We start from the raw sequence: 21,273 nt of genomic DNA on the forward strand, positions 1-21,273 counted from the left end.
ATCATAGGTACACTTCAACTGTGAGAGACGGAATCTGAAAATTGTATGATTTTTAAGTAATTAATTTGCATTTTATTGCATGACATAAGTATTTGATACATCAGAAAAGCAGAACTTAATATTTGGTACAGAAACCTTTGTTTGCAATTACAGAGATCATACGTTTCCTGTAGGTCTTGACCAGGTTTGCACACACTGCAGCAGGGATTTTGGCCCACTCCTCCATACAGACCTTCTCCAGATCCTTCAGGTTTCGGGGCTGTCGCTGGGCAATACGGACTTTCAGCTCCCTCCAAAGATGTTCTATTGGGTTCAGGTCTGGAGACTGGCTAGGCCACTCCAGGACCTTGAGATGCTTCTTACGGAGCCACTCCTTAGTTGCCCTGGCTGTGTGTTTCGGGTCGTTGTCATGCTGGAAGACCCAGCCACGACCCCATCTTCAATGCTCTTACTGAGGGAAGGAGGTTGTTGGCCAAGATCTCGCGATACATGGCCCCATCCATCCTCCCCTCAATACGGTGCAGTCGTCCTGTCCCCTTTGCAGAAAAGCATCCCCAAAGAATGATGTTTCCACCTCCATGGTTCACGGTTGGGATGGTGTTCTTGGGGTTGTACTCATCCTTCTTCTTCCTCCAAACACGGCGAGTGGAGTTTAGATCAAAAAGCTCTATTTTTGTCTCATCAGACCACATGACCTTCTCCCATTCTTCCTCTGGATCATCCAGATGGTCATTGGCAAACTTCAGACAGGCCTGGACATGCGCTGGCTTGAGCAGGGGGACCTTGCGTGCGCTGCAGGATTTTAATCCATGACGGCGTAGTGTGTTACTAATGGTTTTCTTTGAGACTGTGGTCCCAGCTCTCTTCAGGTCATTGACCAGGTCCTGCCGTGTAGTTCTGGGCTGATCCCTCACCTTCCTCATGATCATTGATGCCCCACGAGGTGAGATCTTGCATGGAGCCCCAGACCGAGGGTGATTGACCATCATCTTGAACTTCTTCCATTTTCTAATAATTGCGCCAACAGTTGTTGCCATCTCACCAAGCTGCTTGCCTATTGTCCTGTAGCCCATCCCAGCCTTGTGCAGGTCTACAATTTTATCCCTGATGTCCTTACACAGCTCTCTGGTCTTGGCCATTGTGGAGAGGTTGGAGTCTGTTTGATTGAGTGTGTGGACAGTTGTCTTTTATACAGGTAACGAGTTCAAAATGATGAGGAGACCACCCTAGGTTGTACAGTAGCAAGCTAGCCACATGGGCTAAATAAGCTTCAGTTTGTCCCCTAATGCTAAAGCACTAAGAGGCCAAAGTAATAGTGGAACAGTATTCTCACATGTAGCCTCCCGAGTGGCGCAGTGGTCTAAGGCACTGCATCACAGTGCTAGCTGTGCCACTAGAGATCCTGGTTCGAATCCAGGCTCTGTCGTAGCCGGCCGCGACCGGGAGACCCATGGGGCGGCGCACAGGGTAGGGGAGGGAATGGCCGGCAGGGATGTAGCTCAGTTGGTGGGTTCGATTCCCACAGGGGGCCAGTATGAAAAATAAAAAATTAATAATGTATGCACTCACTAAGTCGCTCTGGATAAGAGCGTCTGCTAAATGACAAAAATGTAAAATGTTACAATATGCTGCTGGTCTGTTGAAGACAGCAGCCAATGGATCAGCCATACTGTAGGAACCTACATAGTGTAACCCACTTTTAAAGACTTCCACTCACTCCATCATTCTTCCTGTTTTGAGTCAGAGACTGGGGTTAGATTGTCTTTATATCCTGGGTCTGATTAGTGTTGCAGTTGGTCCCTGCAATGTGAGCTTCATTGGTGTTGTCTTTACAGTTAGCTGCGTTACTGCTATCAGGATATCTGAACCTCGGGGCTATACTGGATGTTTGCCTCATGATAAGGGAGATATTGGGAGAATTTGGGGTTGGTTTTAACAACATTTCTTTAATGTTTTTCTAGCGGTGAGCGTGTGCATATTGGTGTGCATCAGCCTGGTGTATTTGGGTGGTCTGAATGTACTCTTTCCAATAGTTTTTCGGGAGCATGCACACTGCAGAAACATGCACAGACACATTACAAAGAGAGCGCAAGCTGTGAGTGACAGAGGGAGATTATGTGGATGATGGACATAAGTGTGTTTGCGTCTGTGCACGCAAGACAGTGATGTTTCCATCCAGAGCGGCTGTCTGCTGCGTCACGTGGAGTCTGTCCCCAGCTGTACTGCAAGCCTGGTGAACCCGTGAGCCTTGAGTTAAATATAGTTTGTTTATTTACACACGAGTGCCGCCCGGGCCTCTGGGCAGCTCCGAGACCGAGACGTCACAATTCCAGTTCAATTTGTTTGTGTGTGTGTGCTACAGTGTATGACCGACGTGTGTGTGTGTGTGTGTGTGATTACAATGGTTTTGTGAAACACACAGATGATATTAAGGGCAAAGTCCACCATGCCTGTTACTTCAACCCAACAATAGCATGTTTCTACCTCCACCCTCCCAGAGGCCTGCTGTTTACTTACATTCTACAGCCCATATGCCATGCCCTTGGATTAACAGCTGAGTGCTGCTGCTCACCTGGCCCTTTAATAGCCTATCTATCTCAAGAATAATAATCTTAGGTATCATATCAAGGGCTCCGGACAGACTGTCTTCGTTAATTTGCCCGTCTTTAGCATCTTAGAGAGAGAGAGAGAGAGAGAGAGAGAGAGTCGACGTGGACAGCCTTGGGGTGTCTGGTTCTTAATGTCCACCTCGACCTTAGCTTTTGTCACCTTCCCTTTTCTCTCTATGTGAAAACATGATGATACCACTCGATTTCGCCTGGTGACAATATACACCAGGACTCGTATATCTTATACAACAGAACATTATTCCTCGCTAGAAGCACCATTCATTCACACACAGCCTAGAGAGAATACTGTTATCTGTCAAGTTCCTTCCCAGATGGGTAAACCAGTTCCTTTATACAGCCATTCAGGACATCCTTATGTGATCTCCTCTGCTGACATTGTCTCGATTGATATGTGGAACCCCCAACGTTACCGGTAAACAAGGATGGCCTGCTTTTCTCTTCGGCTCCAGCCTTGATTTGATTCACTGTGTAGGCCTATTTCTTGCCAAGTGCTCTGAGAGAGACTCTCTCAGCAATACCCAGAGTAGTCTTTCTTGTCCAAGATACGAAAGTGGCCTATCAAGATATTGTCTTATCAAGATATTGTCCTTGTCGTCTCTGTCGCTGAATGTGTTGTTAGGAAGTGTGTGTGTGTCTGTTTTGACTGTGTGTGTGTGTGTATTAAGTAGTGCGTACTAAGTGTGTGTCTCCCCCTCTTCTCTCTCCCACAGCTATAGAGACGCAGAGTACCAGCTCAGAGGAGATAGTGCCAAGCCCGCCGTCGCCCCCTCCTCCCCCGCGGGTCTACAAGCCCTGCTTCGTGTGCCAGGACAAGTCCTCAGGATACCACTATGGAGTCAGCGCCTGCGAAGGCTGCAAGGTGAGACACCACCTAACCTAATAACGATATTATATTATATGCTATATTCCATTCTATTCTATGCTATATTCCATTCTATTCTATGCTATAGTCCATTCTATTCTGTGCTATATTCCATTCTATTATATGCTATATTCTATTCTATGCTATATTCCATTCTATTCTGTGCTATATTCCATTATATTCTGTGCTATATTCCATTCTATTCTATGCTATATTCCATTCTATTCTATGCTATATTCCATTCTATTCTGTGCTATACTTCATTCTATTTGATCCAGAGTTCAAATTGTACATTGATTCTGGGGGGTGTTCTGTAAATGGTGGGCTGGCCCAATGTTCTCAATGCATATAGGGGTGCCCATGTTGACATTTCTAACACATATCCTGCTTGTCCTGGTTTGGAACGGGAGTAACCAGTCCCAGGGGCCATCACCCCAAGCCACCCCTGAAAATTCAAACGCATGCTATGCATTGCATTTCCCATGAACTTTATCCAAAGTTCATAATATATATAGACCGGTTGGGGTGGATTTGGGGGTGCCCTAAAAATAGTGGACTGGACCATCGCTTATTCAGACCTCCTATATCTAGGGAAGGGGGATAGTCAGTTGCACAATTGAATGCATTCAACTGAAATATATCTCTGAATCAGAGAGGTGCGGGGGGCTGCCTTAATCGACATCTATGTCATCGGCGCCCGGGGAGCAGTTGTTGTTGAGGGTTAACTGCCTTGCTCAAGGGCACAGCAACAGTCGAAGCGGGGATTCAAACCAGCGACCTTTCGGTTACTGTCCCGACACTCTTAACCACTAGGCTACCTGCCGCCCTATACGCTATCTATACGTGATGGGACTGCCAGATGTGGGCTATGCTTCAATAATATTGCGCTATACAGTTCTCATAAACTATATGAAGAATTTCTTCCGTTTAGTGGTTTTAGTTTGAGTGTGTGTATCTGCTGTATCTGTCCAACTCCAAATGAAGTCGTTATCTAAAGTGGGTGCAGAAGAGGGGCGGCAGGTAGCTTAGTGGTTAAGAGCGTTGTGCCAGTAACCGAAAGGTCGCTGGTTCTAATCCCCGAGCCAACTAGGTGAAAAATCTGTCTGTGCCCTTGAGCAAGGCACTTAACCCTAATTGCTCCTGTAAGTCGCTCTGGATAAGAGCGTCTGCTAAATAATGTAAATGTAAATGTAAGAGTGCATAAGAGCTGCACCCTCATTCAGCAAGTGTCAACGTGTACACTTATCATCCCCACTCTCCGTGTATGCGTCCTTCACCCCTTCTCTCACCATTGATCAGGCCTAGCGAGCCTTTCAAGTGGTTATGTGAGACGTGTTATGAAAGCAGCAGGTACACTGACTTCCACACTGTCCTGTAATTAGGCAACCGTCTGCACTCTGAAGTGGTATCTGGCCGCCTTATCTGCAGTACTGTGTTTCATAAGACAGGCATGTGGGGTTGTGTAAGCTTGTGAAAGCAGTGGTGCGCTGGGGGACTCGCTGTTCATCTGTAATGCATGGAGGTTGAGGGCTATGGGGCTGAGGGTTTAAGGGGATGGTGGTTGAGGGGTTGAGGGCAGGGCGATGGTCTGAGACTGGCAGGCAGAGAGGGAGGCTGGATGACTGGCTGTGGTGGTGACAGGTGACCATTAGGCTTGCCTCACATGGCTGGGCCCAGGGAAGATAACACCTGGCCTGGAGGGAGGGAGGGACAGAGGTGCTGCAGGAGTGAGCCCAGTTGACACTCAAAGGAAGATGGGTCACTGCATCCAGAGTGGAGATGAGAGATGAGAAAAGGGGGATTAGGAAGAGAGCGAGGAGGAAAGAAGAGCAGGAAAGATGAGAAAGAGAGGACATAAGGACCGGAGAGGAGGAGAGGAGAGATGACCGGAAGGAGAAAACAAAGAGATGAGTGGAGTTTCTGGAGCACACAGTCCTTTTTTTAATGTATAGCATTATTATGTTTTTTTAAAATTTAATACATTTAAAAAAAAAAAAATTGCCCCCTTTTTGCTCCCCAATTTCGTGGTATCCAATTGGTAGTTACAGTCTTGTCCCATCGCTGCAACTCCCGTACCGACTCGGGAGAGGCGAAGGTCGAGAGCTGCGCGTCCTCCGAAACACAACCCAACCTAGCCGCACTGCCTCTTGACACAATGCCCGCTTAACCCGGAAGCCAGCCGCACCAATGTGTCGGAGGAAACACTGTACACCTGGCGACCGTGTCAGCGTGCACTGCGCCCGGCCCGCCACAGGAGTCGCCGGCCAAACCCTCCCCTAACCTGGATGACGCTGGGCCAATTGTGCGCCGCCCCATGGTTCTCCCGGTCGCGGCCGGCTACGACAGAGCCTGGACTTGAACCAGGATCTCTAGTGGCAAAGCTAGCACTGCGATGCAGTGCCTTAGACCACTGCGCCGCTCAGGAGGCCCCAGAGTCTTGTTTTAACACATTAGCACGAGGCAAGGTCTCGCCTCTGTGTGCCTTCAATGAAACTTAACCTGCCCTCTAAAAGAGACTTAGAAAAGTTATACAGCTGCACCATCGAGAGCATCCTGACTGGTTGCATCACTGCCTGGTATGGCAACTGCTCGGCCTCCGACCACAAGGCACTACAGAGGGTAGTGCGTACGGCCCAGTACATCACTGGGACCAAGCTTCCTGCCATCCAGGACCTCTATACCAGGCGGTGTCAGAGGAAGGTCCTAAAAAGACTTCAGCCATCCTAATCATAGACTGTTCTCTCTGCTACTGCACGGCAAGCGGTACCGGAGCGCCAAGTCTAGGTCCAAAAGGCTTCTTAACAGCTTCTACCCCCAAGCCATAAGACTCCTGAACAGCTAATCACATGGCTACCCGGACAATTTGCATTGCCCCCCCCACTTATCAATTTTTTACTTAACACTCATTTTTCTTAAAACTGCATTGTTGGTTAAGGGCTTGTAAGTAAGCATTTCACTAAGGTCTACACCTGTTGTATTTTGGCGCATGTGACAAATACAATTTCATTTGATTTGAAAAAGTTAACAAAAAAAAAAGAAAACCTGCCCTTTTATGGGGGAAGAAAAGCCCCACTTGACGGAGTTGCCGGTTGCACGTCCTCAATAGCTTTTAATATGTCTCTTAACTTCACACTGCTCCTTGTTGTCTAATAGTCCCTGATTAAATAGGCTAATGACTGAATACTAGTTACTGATGGAGAGCTGTAGAGTGTGTTTGTGTGTGTGTGTGTGTGTGTGTGTGTGTGTGTGTGCGATGTGAAAGCATGGCTAAGACTTCATGTTGGCTATATCAGAAACAAACTGGCTAAAACTCACTGACTCACTGGGTGCTGTGCGTACACGTGAGCGTGCGTGTGTACATCCCTGCCGGGTGGTAGCTACCCCAGCGCCAGCTGCTAGTCACTGCCCCCAGCCGGGCGTCCCGGGGAGAGCAGAACTTTCAAAAATTCAGCATCTGCCTCCCCTCTATCCTAGTCTTCTTCACAGGAGGTGAGTGAGCTTGGCATTCGTAATAATTCAACACTACAGGCATATTCATGTAAAGACGGCCAGTCATCAGAGACTGGGGTAAGTTGAGGGTTAGCAATTTAGCATCGCCTTAACTAGCCCAACTACAAAGCCCAACCCTGGGGGGGGCGTTGAGGGATACGGTCGGACCAAGCTACTTAGAGATGACTCGTTTGTTGTTGAAGTGGAGTCTCTCTCTCATGTTCCCTGTCTTTCTCCCAGATATATAAACACTTTAGCATAACATTTGCATGCTCTCTCTTCATATTTATGTTTTTGCCTCAGAGGCATTGGTGCGCAGCATGAACCCTCTTTTTTAATGCGAAAGAGACTAGCATCTTAAACCCCCACCATTACTCGTCTCTCTGATGTTGTTGCAGTGTTTTTGGCTGTCCTTGTTAGTCACATCTTTAGGAATGTGCCTGTCGCAGACGCCGAGCGGGAGACGCAGAGTCTCTGGACATTTTCAGATGGTCGCACGAGGACACCTGCACACTCAGTGGGAGTGTGGGAAGTCTGGCTTTACTCTAGGCACAGTTTGTAACGTACGAGAGGATTCATGCTTTTCCTGTGAAGTTTCAGACCTTTCCCACTCAATCAACCGTTACCACACACACAGTTACAGTCAGGTCCCAAATTATTGGCACCCTTGATAATGATGAGCAAAATCATATAAATACTGAGCTATATTGTATGCTCCAAAACATTTGAAAATAATACAATTGCTCATAGAAAGAGATTTTGTTTAGCAAGTAAAACATATTTTTTCTCAAAAAGATATTGGTCAAAATTATTGGCACCCCTGTTTTCAATACCTTTCAATACCTCACGAGGATAAGGGCAATAACTCATGAGGATAACGGCACTGCGCCTTTTTCAAAAATGTTTTATGAGTTTGCAGAACACATTGGGAGGGATCTTAGACCATTCCTTAATAAATAATCTTTCCAGATCAATGATATCCTTTGTCTGCACTTATGGGACCGCCCTCTTCAATTAAAACCACAGGTTTTCAATGGGGTTCAAGTCCGTAGATTGAGATGGCCTCTTGTGGTTGCTGCCGTCCCTTACAATGTGCCACGTTTTTGCAATAACACTTTAATCGATGGATCAAACACACATAGCAGTGTACTGTAGTAATACTGTTCATCTCCTCCTCCTCTCGATCACCTTCAAATAGGATCACTCCCCACCTGTCAGCCTGCCATTTCTCCTCTCAGGAGGGGAGGACGAGGACGAGGAGAGCGAAGGATAGCCGATGATCCAGGAAGGACAAATTATTGGTTTTAGTCCATCTGTCGGCCAGAGAGCTAATCTCCTCCTGGAATTGTGGCGCTCCCCTGCCAGCCGGGCCCACCCAAACATGACCCACCCCCTCTCCTCCATGATTCAATATGACCCACCATCGCTCCTCCGCCCATCAATATTACCAGTGATTAACCCATTGAGTGACTAATGAAAATAACTAGAAGAGTTACCCACACTGTACTTGATACTGACGGTATCATCTACAGTATCTGCCTTGCCAGATTCTTGCCAGAATATACAAAGGGGGTAGATGCCTCGAATGGTAGATGCACTGTTTGTGAACTATTGTTATGTTTTTTTAGGTTTCGGAGCTTTGAGACGCGTGGTTTGGGGATTTTGTGTATGTGACACCCTCCTGTCCTTTAATTTTGTTTCAGATATCCGCTGAAACAAAATGATCCGCGGAGAGTGGTTTTGTTTTGGTTCTGAGATCGCTTGTAAGCATTTTAAACCAACGTTCTCTCTCTGTAATGATTTTCAGTTGGCCCCGACCCAGAATTTATTTTTGCTGGGACATTTAAATATATAAAGTAGGTCATGGATAGGTAGCTAGAGGCTCATTGGCCTCTGTGTTTCATATCCCCAAACCGGTTTGACTTACTTAAAGTCCTAAAAGCATCTCTCAATGTCCTAATGGGCCATTACCAAGGTACATGGGTGATCTCATGAGATGGCAACAGGAGTTAATATTTCTGCTCCTACAGATTATTCATTGCTATGTCTTTCAAGAGCTTAGTGTTTGGTAGTGCATTGTGGAGCACTCTGGGGATTGTTATCTATAGGTTCTTGAATCTCCCCACACTCACTGACAATGTCTTTCTCTTCTTCCCATCTCTTCTCATCTCTCTTTCTTTTTCTCTCTCTCCCTCTCCTCGCTCACTTTCTTCCTTCCTCTGTCCTCAGGGCTTCTTTCGGAGGAGCATTCAGAAGAACATGGTGTATACGTGTCACCGGGAGAAGAACTGCATCATCAACAAGGTCACCAGGAACCGCTGCCAGTACTGCCGGCTGCAGAAATGCCTGGAAGTGGGCATGTCCAAGGAGTGTGAGTAGTACTGCACTACTATACTATACTATACTATACTATACTATACTATACTATACTATACTATACTATACTATAACATCCTGCCAACCCTAACCTCAGTACACTATACACTACACCTCCCAGTCAGGACATCAACCACAGTCAGAGGCCATGCCATTATCTAAACTATGCACTGACAATCAGTTAATTTCCGTTCAACTGCCATCTGGGATGAAATGTCTGGGTATTTGATTGAGTTCTGATTGATAGGATAGCATGCATCACTGAACTACACTACACTACACCATCCAGTCAAGCCTGTACTACACAACACAAACTCGGATCACAATCATCATTCTCTATCTTCTTGCCCTTTTGTGCTGTTGTCTGTGCCCAATAATGTTTGTACCATGTCTTGTGCTGCTACCATGTTGTGCTGCTGCCATGTTGTGTTGCTACCATGTTGTTTTCATGTTGGGTTGCTACCTTGCTTGTGTTGTTGTGTGTTGCTGCCATGCTATGGTGTTGTCTTAGGTCTCTCTTTATGTAGTGTTGTGTTGTCTCTCTTGTTGTGATGTGTGTTTGGTCCTATATTTATATATATTTATTTAATCCCAGCCCCCGTCCCCGCAGGAGGCCTTTTGCCTTTTGGTAGGCTGTCATTGTAAATAAGAATTTGTTCTTAACTGACTTGCCTAGTTAAATAAAGGTTAAATAAAATAAATAAAATAATTGAGCATCAGAACAGTGTGTGTGTAGTGTACACTGCCCCGATACACAGTTTGGCTTTGCACAGTAATAGTGGTAGCATAGTGAGTCTTAGTGGACCTCTGTGATGAATATGTTAGCACCTGCGGAGAGTGAAAGAACAGGCGCCGCCTCTGATCAGTGCATCCCTGGGGCTGTGTGAACACACGCCCTCCCCTCACACACATACACACACACACACTGTCAGACCAGATGAGCTAATTGGTGGAGGTGAGAGGAAAGAGCTATGACCGGAGGGGCCTTACCTTGGCCTAACGACACACACACACAGGTCCACACTGTATACATTGTAAATATACACACGCACAGGCGGGCACACTCCTCCCTCCATCCCTCTCTCTCCCTCTGTCGTCTCTCTACTATGGTATTTACCCTCTTCATGGAGCTGTAAGCGCTCTGCGAGTTTCCCACATGGCTGGCCGTCTGAGGCCTACTGTAAAGTAAGTTATCCTCAGCGCTCCTTACCTCTGAATGGGCCCATTAATCATGATTATGAGGATTATGGCAGGCAGCTCTGCAACACCCACCACAGGGACAGACGGTGGATAGGTTGAAATGACACTGCCATCTTGAGGCTTGAATTTGGTACTGCATGGCTGAAGGTAAATAGACAGGATAGGTAGAAGTGGAACCTAACAACTGATATAGGGTCAGATGTTTTTTCTGTTCATCTCCCTAATGGTTAAGGGCCAACTTCTATCTCAAGTTCAAAAGGTAGCCATATAGGTTCACTCTTAAGGCGTCAGCATGCTTCAGTTCATTTGGCACCAAGCTAGGCGAACCGAATGAGTGTGCTCGCATACTCCCTTCAACCTTCGCTTGAAAAACAAGAAAAAAGCGACAATAATGTACTTTTTGTCCATTTTGAGACACCGTAGCCAGTATATACTTCCTCACAATAGTCAGAATTATCTAAGATAACTCAAATCTGTCATTAATTTTTACGTTTTTGATCTTAGTCGCGCAATTTTAAGATGTTTGGTGCAGTATTTCTCAATGAAATAAATTGCATGAAAACGAGTCATCTCTTGTTGAATGATTGAATGATAGCAGACTTTATTGAAGAATCCCTACTGTTGACCAATCACCGCCGAAGGGGCATAGACTTCGGCTACCGACTTCGGCTTTCCTCAAGGAAAATTGTTTTGTGTTCCCGAACAGCCGATAAAACCCTTACCAAAGTCCAAAACGAACAAAAACGTCACAAAATGTCATCATAATATACAGTTGAAGTCGGAAGTTTACATACACTTAGGTTGGAGTCATTAAAACTCGTTTTTTAACCACTCCACAAATTTCTTGTTAACAAACTATAGTTTTGGTAAGTCGGTTAGGACATCTACTTTGTGCATGACATAAGTAATTTTTCCAACAATTGTTTACAGACAGATTATTTCACTCTTTGCCTGACGACATGGGAAAATCAAAAGAAATCAGCCAAGACCTCAGAAAAAAGATTGTAGACCTCCACAGGTCTGGTTTGTCCTTGGGAGCCATTTCCAAATGCCTGAAGGTACCACGTTCATCTGTACAAACAATAGTATGCAAGTATAAACACCATGGGACCACGCAGCCGTCATACCGCTCAGGAAGGAGACGCGTTCTGTCTCCTAGAGATGAACGTACCTAGGTGCGAAAAGTGCAAATCAATCCCAGAACAACAGCAAAGGACCTTGTGAAGATGCTGGAGGAAACAGGTACAAAAGTATCTACAGTAAAACTAATCCTATATTACATTTACATTTTAGTCATTTAGCAGACGCTCTTATCCAGAGCGACTTACAGGAGCAATTAGGGTTAAGTGCCTTGCTCAAGGGCACATTTACGTCATTTAGCAGACGCTCTTATCCAGAGCGACTTACAAATTGGTGCATTCACCCTATAGCCAGTGGGATAACCACTTTCCATATCACTTCCTGTGTAAGGCAGGGTCGTACTCTCCGAATGTTGTAGAGCATGAACCTGCAGGATCGGGTCACCGCCTTGATGTTAGCGGAGAACGACAGGGTGTTGTCCAGGGTCACGCCAAGGCTCTTCGCACCGCTCAGCAAGGAAGAAGCCACTGCTCCAAAACCACCATAAAAAAGCCAGACTACGGTTTGCAACTGCACATGCGGACAAAGATCATACTTTTTGGAGAAATGTCCTCTGGTCTGATGAAACAAAAATAGAACTGTTTGGCCATAATGACCATCGTTATGTTTGGAGGAAAAAGGGGGCTGCTTGCAAACCGAAGAACACCATCCCAACCGTGAAGCACGGGGTTGTCAGCATCATGCTGTGGGGGTGCTTTGCTGCAGGAGGAACTGGTGCACTTCACAAAATAGATGGCATCATAAGGAGGGAAAATTATGTGGATATATTGAAGCAACATCTCAAGACATCAGTCAGGAAGTTAAAGCTTGGTCGCAAATGGTTCTTCCAAATGGACAATGACCCCAAGCATACTTCCAAAGTTGTGGCAAAATGGCTTAAGGACAACAAAGTAAAGGGATTGGAGTGGCCATCACAAAGCCCTGACCTCAATCCTATTGAAAATGTGTGGGCAGAACTGAAAAAGCGTGTGCGAGCAAGGAGGCCTATAAACCTGACCGTTACACCAGCTCTGTCAGGAGGAATGGGCCAAAATTCACCCAACTTATTGTGGGAAGCTTGTGGAAAGCTACCTGAAACGTTTGACCCAAGTTAAACAATTTGCAGGCAATTGTACCAAATACTAATTGAGTGTATGTAAACTTCTGACCCACTGGGAATGTGATGAAATAAATAAAATCTCTCTACTATTATTCTGACATTTCACATTCTTAAAATAAAGTGGTGATGCTAACTGACCTAAGTCGGGGAATTTTTACAAGGATTAAATGTCAGGAATTGTGAAAAACTGAGTTTAAATGTATTTGGGTAAGGTGTATGTAAACTGTATGCACGAACTCTTCCGAATGGTTTCGACTGGGAAGCATGTGGACGGACGCCTTTACTCCCCTTCTATTTATTATCTGTGTGTGTACTAGAGGGTTATGTGAGGGTGTAGTGTTGTGATGTCTTTCTCCATGTGTCCCTGTGTCCTGGCCGATGACTTTGGTTGTGTTGCGGGGCTCCGTCGGAGGGGGAAGGAGAGGATCTGGCCATCTGGGGGCCTGCAGGGAGCTACCGAGGAGGCTGGGAGGGCGGGCCGGCCGGCCGCTCTGCTAGGGGACGTCTCAGTGACCTTGCGTCCGCTCGACAGCTCCGACAACACCGTCAGGACCAGTGCCAGGTGGCCGTGCCAAGGCAGAGGGGGAGAGAGAGTGAAAGAGAAGGGAGGGATGGGGGTTACCAGGGAAAGCCTGGGAGAGGAGTCAGTGATGTCGAGGAAAGGCAGGGCTGGCCTGCAGTTTTTGGGGAAATGCTCTTTTTCAATGTCAATGTTGACTATTTTTGTTTCCTTAGGCGTGCCGTTAAAACTCAGCTGGTGACTACTGTATGCGTGAATGTAGAGTTGATTCATGTCATGAAGTTGTGGGGTTTTGAATTTGGTTTCTAACTAAGTGAGCCTGATGTACTACACGTTTGTATGATGTCTACTGGTGAACTTGTGTTTAGAATACAGTCTGTGTACGACAGAGAATGTGCCCATTCAAGTTATAGGATTTGTTGTGTTTTGAATTTGGTTATTACCATTCAGATTATATGATGGTTCATTTCATTGTACATGACCCCATCCCATCAGCGTAAACGTTCCCCGCTGTGTTACTGTGGTTGGGTGTGTAGCTCTGTTAGTTAGTGTGTGCCCTGTCGAGGGGGTAAACCTGTGCCCCTCCTTGTCGCCTCAGCTCCTCGGTCCAGCTCCAAAGGCGGGATGGCGTTGGGCCCCCAGCCGCCGCCCCCACCCTTGGAGACCGGGAGGGGACAGACTGGGGCGCCAGGGGCAGACAGGGCAGCTCCCCCGGGTAAGCAGCCACCCCCCTCCTTCCCCAACCCCCCTTCCTCCGTCCCCGCTTTCCCTCCATCCATCCCTCATCACCTGTTTTCATCTCCTGTGCAGTGCCCTAGCATCTCCAGCATCTATGAAAGGAGGAGGAGGAGGAGGGTAGGAGAGGATAGAGGGAGAATAAGTTTCATCATTGTCCGGCCGCAACAGAGCAGCGAGAGAGAGGCAGGCAGGAGAAGCAGGGGAACATTGACATTTTTATCTTTCCATTGAATTTAATCTGAGTGATGGACGACCTGTCATGGCTTTAATTTTCCTCCTTCAAATTATCCCTCTCTGTCAGCTGGCCCCCTCTCTCTTTCTCATACACACACACACACGTGCACGCACCCACACATTCATACACACACACGCAGACACATTGTCAAACCTTTTATATTATGAAATCCACTATGAGTACAAGTGATTGATTGATGGAAGTGTGTGTATTGCTTCTAGCATACCCTACACAATACAATACTGTACGCTACAATGAAGATACTGCTAGTATGTGGTTCATATCAGTAGGAAACACAATTCCACACGGTCATACCATTTTTAGAATGCTAGAAAGAATCCCTCATAGCTCAAACACATTCATATTCAAACAAAGCATTCATGTAGACACATTCCACGATTTACACACACACACACACACACACACACACAAAAGAATGCGGTCGGCTGAATTACTTCTCCCCCTCGCTAGCCCAGTTATGGATCGCCCTCCAGTTATTGCACACAGCATTTCTCTGTGAATGATCGCGAGTCCCGGCTAATAGTTATTTAATGACTGCATTAAATTGTGTTGTGCAGCTTTTGATTGCAGTGTCAATTTGTCAGCATGGGTAATGTCTCTGCATTAAGGATGCTCCACTTTTATTTAGGGAATTCATTTAACGTCTCCAGCGGGGGTGCTGAGTCGCTTTGACAGCCACAGAGAGCGGGGGAGGGCCTGAGACACACATATATATACACACACACACACACACACACACACACACACACGCATGCACAAACACACATCATTCGCAACTCTCCTCACCTGTCAACTCCTTTAAAGGTGGATGGACTTTGTGGTAAGGACAAATAGCTGTTGGCAATGCATAGTTGTATAGATGTAAGGAAGTGCTTTACTTGATTGCTTTTTATTTGTTAGTGATGCATATGAATGAACATCTCTGTAATTGTGCCAAATTTTGACAAAAGTCACATTTTCATCTGCAGTCCCTTGGGTCTTAGTGATGTGATGGTGTGCTTACTTAGCAAAGCAAGATCTGCTGTTGTGTAGTGTGTGAGCATCAGACCTGGATCCCCCTTGTCTCTCTGTAAGTTATCCCAGGGAGGGAGGCCTGTCTGTGGTCAGTTCTGTGTACCCTTATAATGGTTAGGATTTGGACAGGGGAAGCTGATCCAGGATCTGTGCCTAAGGGTAACCTCTGGGTCGAGGTCTGGGACTACTGTGTCTGCACAGAACAACCCCACTAACTGGGACTCGAGCTGGGGACTGGGGAAAGTGGGAGAAGAGGAAGAAAAAAACACAGGGAAGTCCTATCAGAGAACAAGTGAAGCTTGGAGCGAGAGAGGGGGACAGAGGGAAATAAGCTAGCTATTGAGGATTAAAGAGAGGGAGAAGAGAGGAATGCGCAACAGTGATAAAGAAAGAAAGAGAGAAAGAAAGAGAGCGAATGCTAGAGGGGGTTATGTAGCTAGTAGGAGCGGGGGCTCAGTCGAGCCCTTTAAACCATTACCGCCTGGATATTTGTCATATTATGTTATTAGATTAGCCAGGGCCTCTAATGAAAGCAGTAGCAATGTGTCAGCATTATGAACGACCTTATCCGCCAACGCAATTTATCACCTAACCTGCCCTCCCTCGTCAGACCTATACACCCCAGGGTGGGTGAGGGGAGGGGGGAGGGGTAGTAGGGAGGAGGGAGAGAGCTGGATATACCCTAATGGCTTTCCAATGCTAAACACAGCAGCGGCTGGTGTATTTGTCATTTCGGGAGTGAGTGTACCTACTTTCGCAGCAGCGGTCGACGCGCCGCAGGGAATGGCATTTCTCAGGCTTTCCTTTTGGATTATTTCCTCAGTAATATCTCTGTCCCCCCTGGGCCGACCTCTCATGGTCGTTTATCTTCCCGGATGGGATCAGAGCTGGAATGTGTTCTGGTTGCTTCTTAGCTACAGAGGCCCTCGGAGCCTGTTGTTCTCCTACCTTCACTTAATCATCCTCTTCTATCGGGTATCTGTCCTGCTAGCTAGCCTACCTACACCACCTCCTGTCCTTTTGCTACCTCAACTTTATATCTCAATCTCCATCTTAGTTTCGGTCTAGATACCGCCACAATTAAAATACTGTTCCACGATTCTTCCCCCAACACAAGTGAAATCCTGGGTGCTTTACCCGCAGTTTCATTTCACTGATGGTCTTGCCATTTGATTTCAGTTTTATTCCTGTCTTTGATATCACAATTGCTTTCTAGTTTAGGCGGGAAATGCAGTATCCTTCCTAGACTGTTTGTAAACCAACCAACTGAAACCGAGACAAACTCAATTTACCTCAGAAGCCCCCTTCTTTTTAACACACCTTTTAGACATTCCACTGCTAAATGGCCGCCCTGTTCCTAAACCCTGCTTCTCTTCCTTCTCTCTCCCGTCAGCGGTGAGGAACGACCGGAACAAGAAGAAGAAGGATGAAAAGAAGCCAGAGTGTACTGAGAGCTACGTGCTGAGCACTGAGACGGAGCAGATGATCAACAGGGTCAGCAAGGCGCATAAGGAGACCTTCCCTTCGCTCTGCCAGCTGGGCAAATACACTACGGTGAGCACCACAATACTTAGAGACAGAGGTGTGTGTGTTTCTGTATGTAAAATCTTACAGACAAACCAGGACAGTGCATTCGCTCATCTGTTGTGGTTGGTATTTTAACTGAATGATTCTTCAAAGTGTTGTTTAAGTATAGCTTCAGAACCATGTTGATGCTGCTACCTGTGATTCTCATAACCAGAGTACATTCATTTGATTTATTGTGTCATTCATGTTGTCTGTGTGGAGCCTTGAATGCAGGGGCGCAACTTTGGTTTTAGAAGTGGGGGGCATTTAAAGCTCATTTCCTGCATTTCTACACAATCCAATATGACCCATGGCCCTTCTAGCCGTCTCTATTTATAACAACAAAAACTAAATAAAAATTTCCCCAGTCATCAAGCTAGGTAAGAGATCATTTTAAAATATGTTTAAGTGATCAGACTGAACTAGATCAAAGCTAATTCAATTATCAATATTATTGCACCTTTAACCAATAGCTTAACAAATGAACAAATCTTTTAAAATAATTAAGTACATAGACTTTTGAATGTCAAATTTCAGCCAGACCGCCCAGCCAACCCCAACCAGTCTAGTCAATAACTCAACTCTCTTCCAACACAATTTTTTACTTTCTTTATTTTTTATTCCCAAGAGAAAGGTTTGGAAATAAAGTTTTACAAACATTTTAAAATAAACGCACACCTACACATATACATATTTTATTTCAGCTCATGAAACATGGGACCAACACTTTACATATTGCATTTATATTTCTGTTCAGTATAGTTTCAATCTTTTGAAGCATCTGGCTTGTCCAGTGTTTGCTGCACAGAGAGAATAAAGTGTTGTGTCTGCAAAAATTCACCTCAGCTCCATCACAAACTGGTCTTCCCTGGCTGCCTGACCCTGCTGAGGCATGACAAATAATGACCTTGGTGTACATTTATTTATACATTTTATTCTATTATTGGATAATATAATGGTTCAATAATTGAAATGAACATTATTCCCAGATCCCAGACTGTAGCTTTAAGCTTGAGCTACTGTAAGTCTACCTATCAATTAAAGATGGAACTTTGTATCATTCACTGATATTGTTAATATACTGCAAAATTCACCTGAGCTCCGTAGACTGGTCTTCCCTGGCTGTCTGACCCTGCTGGGACACCTATCACCATCTGATCCTGCTATGAAATGATGATCATAGTGTTGTGTACTGACGATGCACCATGACCGTGAAGCCTGTAGAGCTGTTTATTACTGTGTCAGTGTGAAAAGTAGGGAATTAGCTAGGGAAATTGACAAATCAATAAGATTACATTGCTATACTGACTTTAATAAAAACTCACATTGCACAAAATAAAGTAAATTATCGGTCTTCAATCGTTTGGCCGCTGGTTTCATCTCTCGATTCAGGTCTAGTGTGAATGAGGCAAAATAATACCTACTTTTGGCCAGCTCTCTCACTCTCTTTGTACATCAACTGGCGAAAGCAAGCTAAGTTAATTTACTTCTGTTGAAACGGGACAAAAATGCTACAAAACATTTCCATATAAACAACAGCTGTTAGATAGCGATATGAGGTGGCTATTATTACTATCTGATACCGATAGCTACAGGCTAGACTAGAGCTAAACTGGCTGTGGTAGCTACTAGCTAGCTAATTCATTCACCTCAGTCAAGAGGGGATGAAAAATGTGCTAACGTTACATGTCAGTTACACGACTAGCTCAGCACTGGGGGGGTACTTGACTCAATTCAGACAGAAATGCAATTTCAGAATGTGAGGTGGTCATGACCCCCCCAGTGAAAGTTGTGCCCCTGCTTGAATGTAACACCATCTTCATCCAATAAAGACTTGTTGTCTCTCTCTCGTTCACAGAGTAACAGCTCGGAGCGGCGTGTGGCTTTGGACGTGAACCTGTGGGACAAATTCAGTGAGCTGTCCACCAAGTGTATCATCAAGACGGTGGAGTTTGCCAAGCAGCTGCCCGGCTTCACCACGCTCACCATCGCTGACCAGATCACCCTGCTCAAGGCCGCCTGTCTGGACATACTGGTAAGGATCGCTTTTGGTTAGCTCTACTAATGGTGGTCTGGAACAAATGCCTACACACCCTCTCGGATCGCTCTTCATGATCAGAGTTGGTCGCTCACCAACCTTGGTCCTGGTCCATCTGAGAGGGAGTACAGGTGTTTGTTCCAGCACTAAAACACCATATCACCAACGAATCACCTTGTCAGTAGGAACTTGATTAGTTGAAACGGATGTATGAGTGCTGGGGTGGTGTAAAAACCTGTACACATCTCGTTTTTTCAGGCCCAGGATTAGTGAGTGGTGACCACTGTTATTAAATAAGATCTGTTCATAGAATTGTTGAAGTTACTACAGCTACTTATCGATTCATACCCCGTGCTATTGCATGATTGGCCTATGCATTTTATTTTTGGCATGCTCAACCAATCCTGCACTCTGCTCCCTCAGATTCTGCGGATCTGCACGCGCTACACGCCGGAGCAGGACACCATGACGTTCTCGGACGGCCTGACGCTAAACCGGACCCAGATGCACAATGCCGGCTTCGGACCACTCACCGACCTGGTGTTCGCCTTCGCCAACCAGCTCCTCCCCCTGGAGATGGACGACGCTGAAACGGGGCTGCTCAGCGCCATCTGTCTGCTGTGTGGAGGTACTGCGGCTGTTTGGATTTAACACACACCCATACACACTCAGTGATTGAAGCTGATAATGACATTGTGCCCAAGTAGGGTAGGGGTTAATCTGCCTCATCTTCATGTGGCTGTGAAGGTGTCGCTGTCTAAAACAAATAGGGTTGGTCAAATCACTTCTCATTATAGGCAATTGTCACTGTACCGTATTCCAGCATTCACATATTGGACAGGCTCAAAATTATACTGAACAAAAATATAAACGCAACATGTAAACGGTTGGTCCCATGTTTCATGAGCTGAAATAAAAGGTCCCCGAAATTTTCCATACACACAAAAAGCTTATTTATCTAACATTTTGTGCACACATTTGTTTATATACCTGTTAGTGAGCATTTCTCCTTTGCCAAGATAATCAATCCACCTGATAGGTGTGGCATATCAAGAAGCTGATTAAACAGCATGATCATTACACACTTGTGCTGGGGACAATAAAAGGCCACTCTAAAATGTGCAGTTTTGTCACACAACAAAATGCCACAGATGTCTCAAGTTTTGAGGGAGCGTGCAATTGGCATGCTGACTGCAGGAATGTCTACCATAGCTGTTGCCAGAGAATTGAATGTTCATTTCTCTACCATAAGCCGCCTCCAATGTTGTTTTAGAGAATTTGGCAGTACGTCCAACTGGCCTCACAACCGCAGACCACGTTATGGCATTGTGTGGGCGAGCGGTGTGCTGATGTCAACGTTGCGAACAGAGGTGTGCCCTATGGTGCCGGTGGGATTATGGTATGGGCAGGCATAAACTACGGACAATAAGCACAATTGTATTTTATCTATGGCAATTTGAATTAACAGAAATACCGTGACAAGATCCTGAGGCCCATTTTTTAAAGGTATATGTGACCAACAGATGCATATCGGTATTCCCAATCATGTGAAATCGATAGATGAGGGCAAATTAATTTTTCAATTGACTGATTTCCTCATATGAACTATAACTCAGTAAAATCTTTGAAAATGTTGCGTTTATGTTTTTGTTCAGGATAGAAACGTAGACTAGTGCACCATCTAGTGGTTAATAGTAAACATATAACAATCTGTACTTAGAAATTCTCATTGACCTACCTGGAGAAAGTTCAGGAGGGTGCACACTCACTGCAGCGTTAAAGAACATTCAGATAATGTAGCTAATGTAGTAATATAGTGCAAATATGATGGCTTGCCATGTAGAATACAGTTTTAGCGTGAGTTCTATTTATTACATTTCACCTCACTGAACACACCCCTGTATTGTGTTTGTGGCTATGTGTAGATCGGCAGGACCTGGAGCAGGCAGACAAGGTGGACGTACTACAGGAGCCCCTACTGGAGGCTCTGAAGATCTACGTGAGGAAGAGGAGGCCTCACAAACCACACATGTTTCCCAAGATGCTGATGAAGATCACCGACCTGAGGAGCATCAGCGCCAAAGGTGAGAGGCAGTCAGAGACATCCATCTACACCATTGACCATTTCTTACTTGTTCAAAGGTTGTCTGAAATAGGGCTAAATCAGGCATCTTGCAATTGGTTCAATAACTGTCGGTAACGGACAGGACACAATGTGTGCTTACTACCAGTATCAAATGTAGTTTCCTCAATATTACGAAAGGTGTGCCGCAGGGGTTGATTTTGGGCCCTGTTCTCGTCACTGTTTATATCAATAATATTGGTGTATCTGTTAAAACCTGTAA

The 21,273-nt window shown here is 45.6% G+C and overlaps 1 protein-coding gene across 5 annotated transcripts in view; it reads left to right on the plus strand.

Moving 5' to 3' along the window:
• Positions 1 to 21,273, plus strand: part of raraa (retinoic acid receptor, alpha a) — a 219,224-nt gene that overhangs the window by 193,761 nt on the left and 4,190 nt on the right. For 3 of the 5 annotated variants that reach the window (XM_041878242.2, XM_041878252.2, XM_041878235.2), the window contains 7 exons: positions 3,341 to 3,489; positions 9,211 to 9,352; positions 13,915 to 14,031; positions 16,718 to 16,878; positions 18,749 to 18,925; positions 19,352 to 19,556; positions 20,854 to 21,012. In XM_041878242.2, coding sequence (XP_041734176.1) covers positions 3,341 to 3,489; positions 9,211 to 9,352; positions 13,915 to 14,031; positions 16,718 to 16,878; positions 18,749 to 18,925; positions 19,352 to 19,556; positions 20,854 to 21,012 — 1,110 coding nt within the window. The remainder of the gene's footprint in view (positions 1 to 3,340; positions 3,490 to 9,210; positions 9,353 to 13,914; positions 14,032 to 16,717; positions 16,879 to 18,748; positions 18,926 to 19,351; positions 19,557 to 20,853; positions 21,013 to 21,273) is intronic. The other 2 variants (XM_041878267.2, XM_041878260.2) reach the window with 1 other exon arrangement.

This window comes from Coregonus clupeaformis, chromosome 1 (genome assembly GCF_020615455.1).
Source record: "Coregonus clupeaformis isolate EN_2021a chromosome 1, ASM2061545v1, whole genome shotgun sequence".
NCBI lineage: Eukaryota > Metazoa > Chordata > Actinopteri > Salmoniformes > Salmonidae > Coregonus > Coregonus clupeaformis.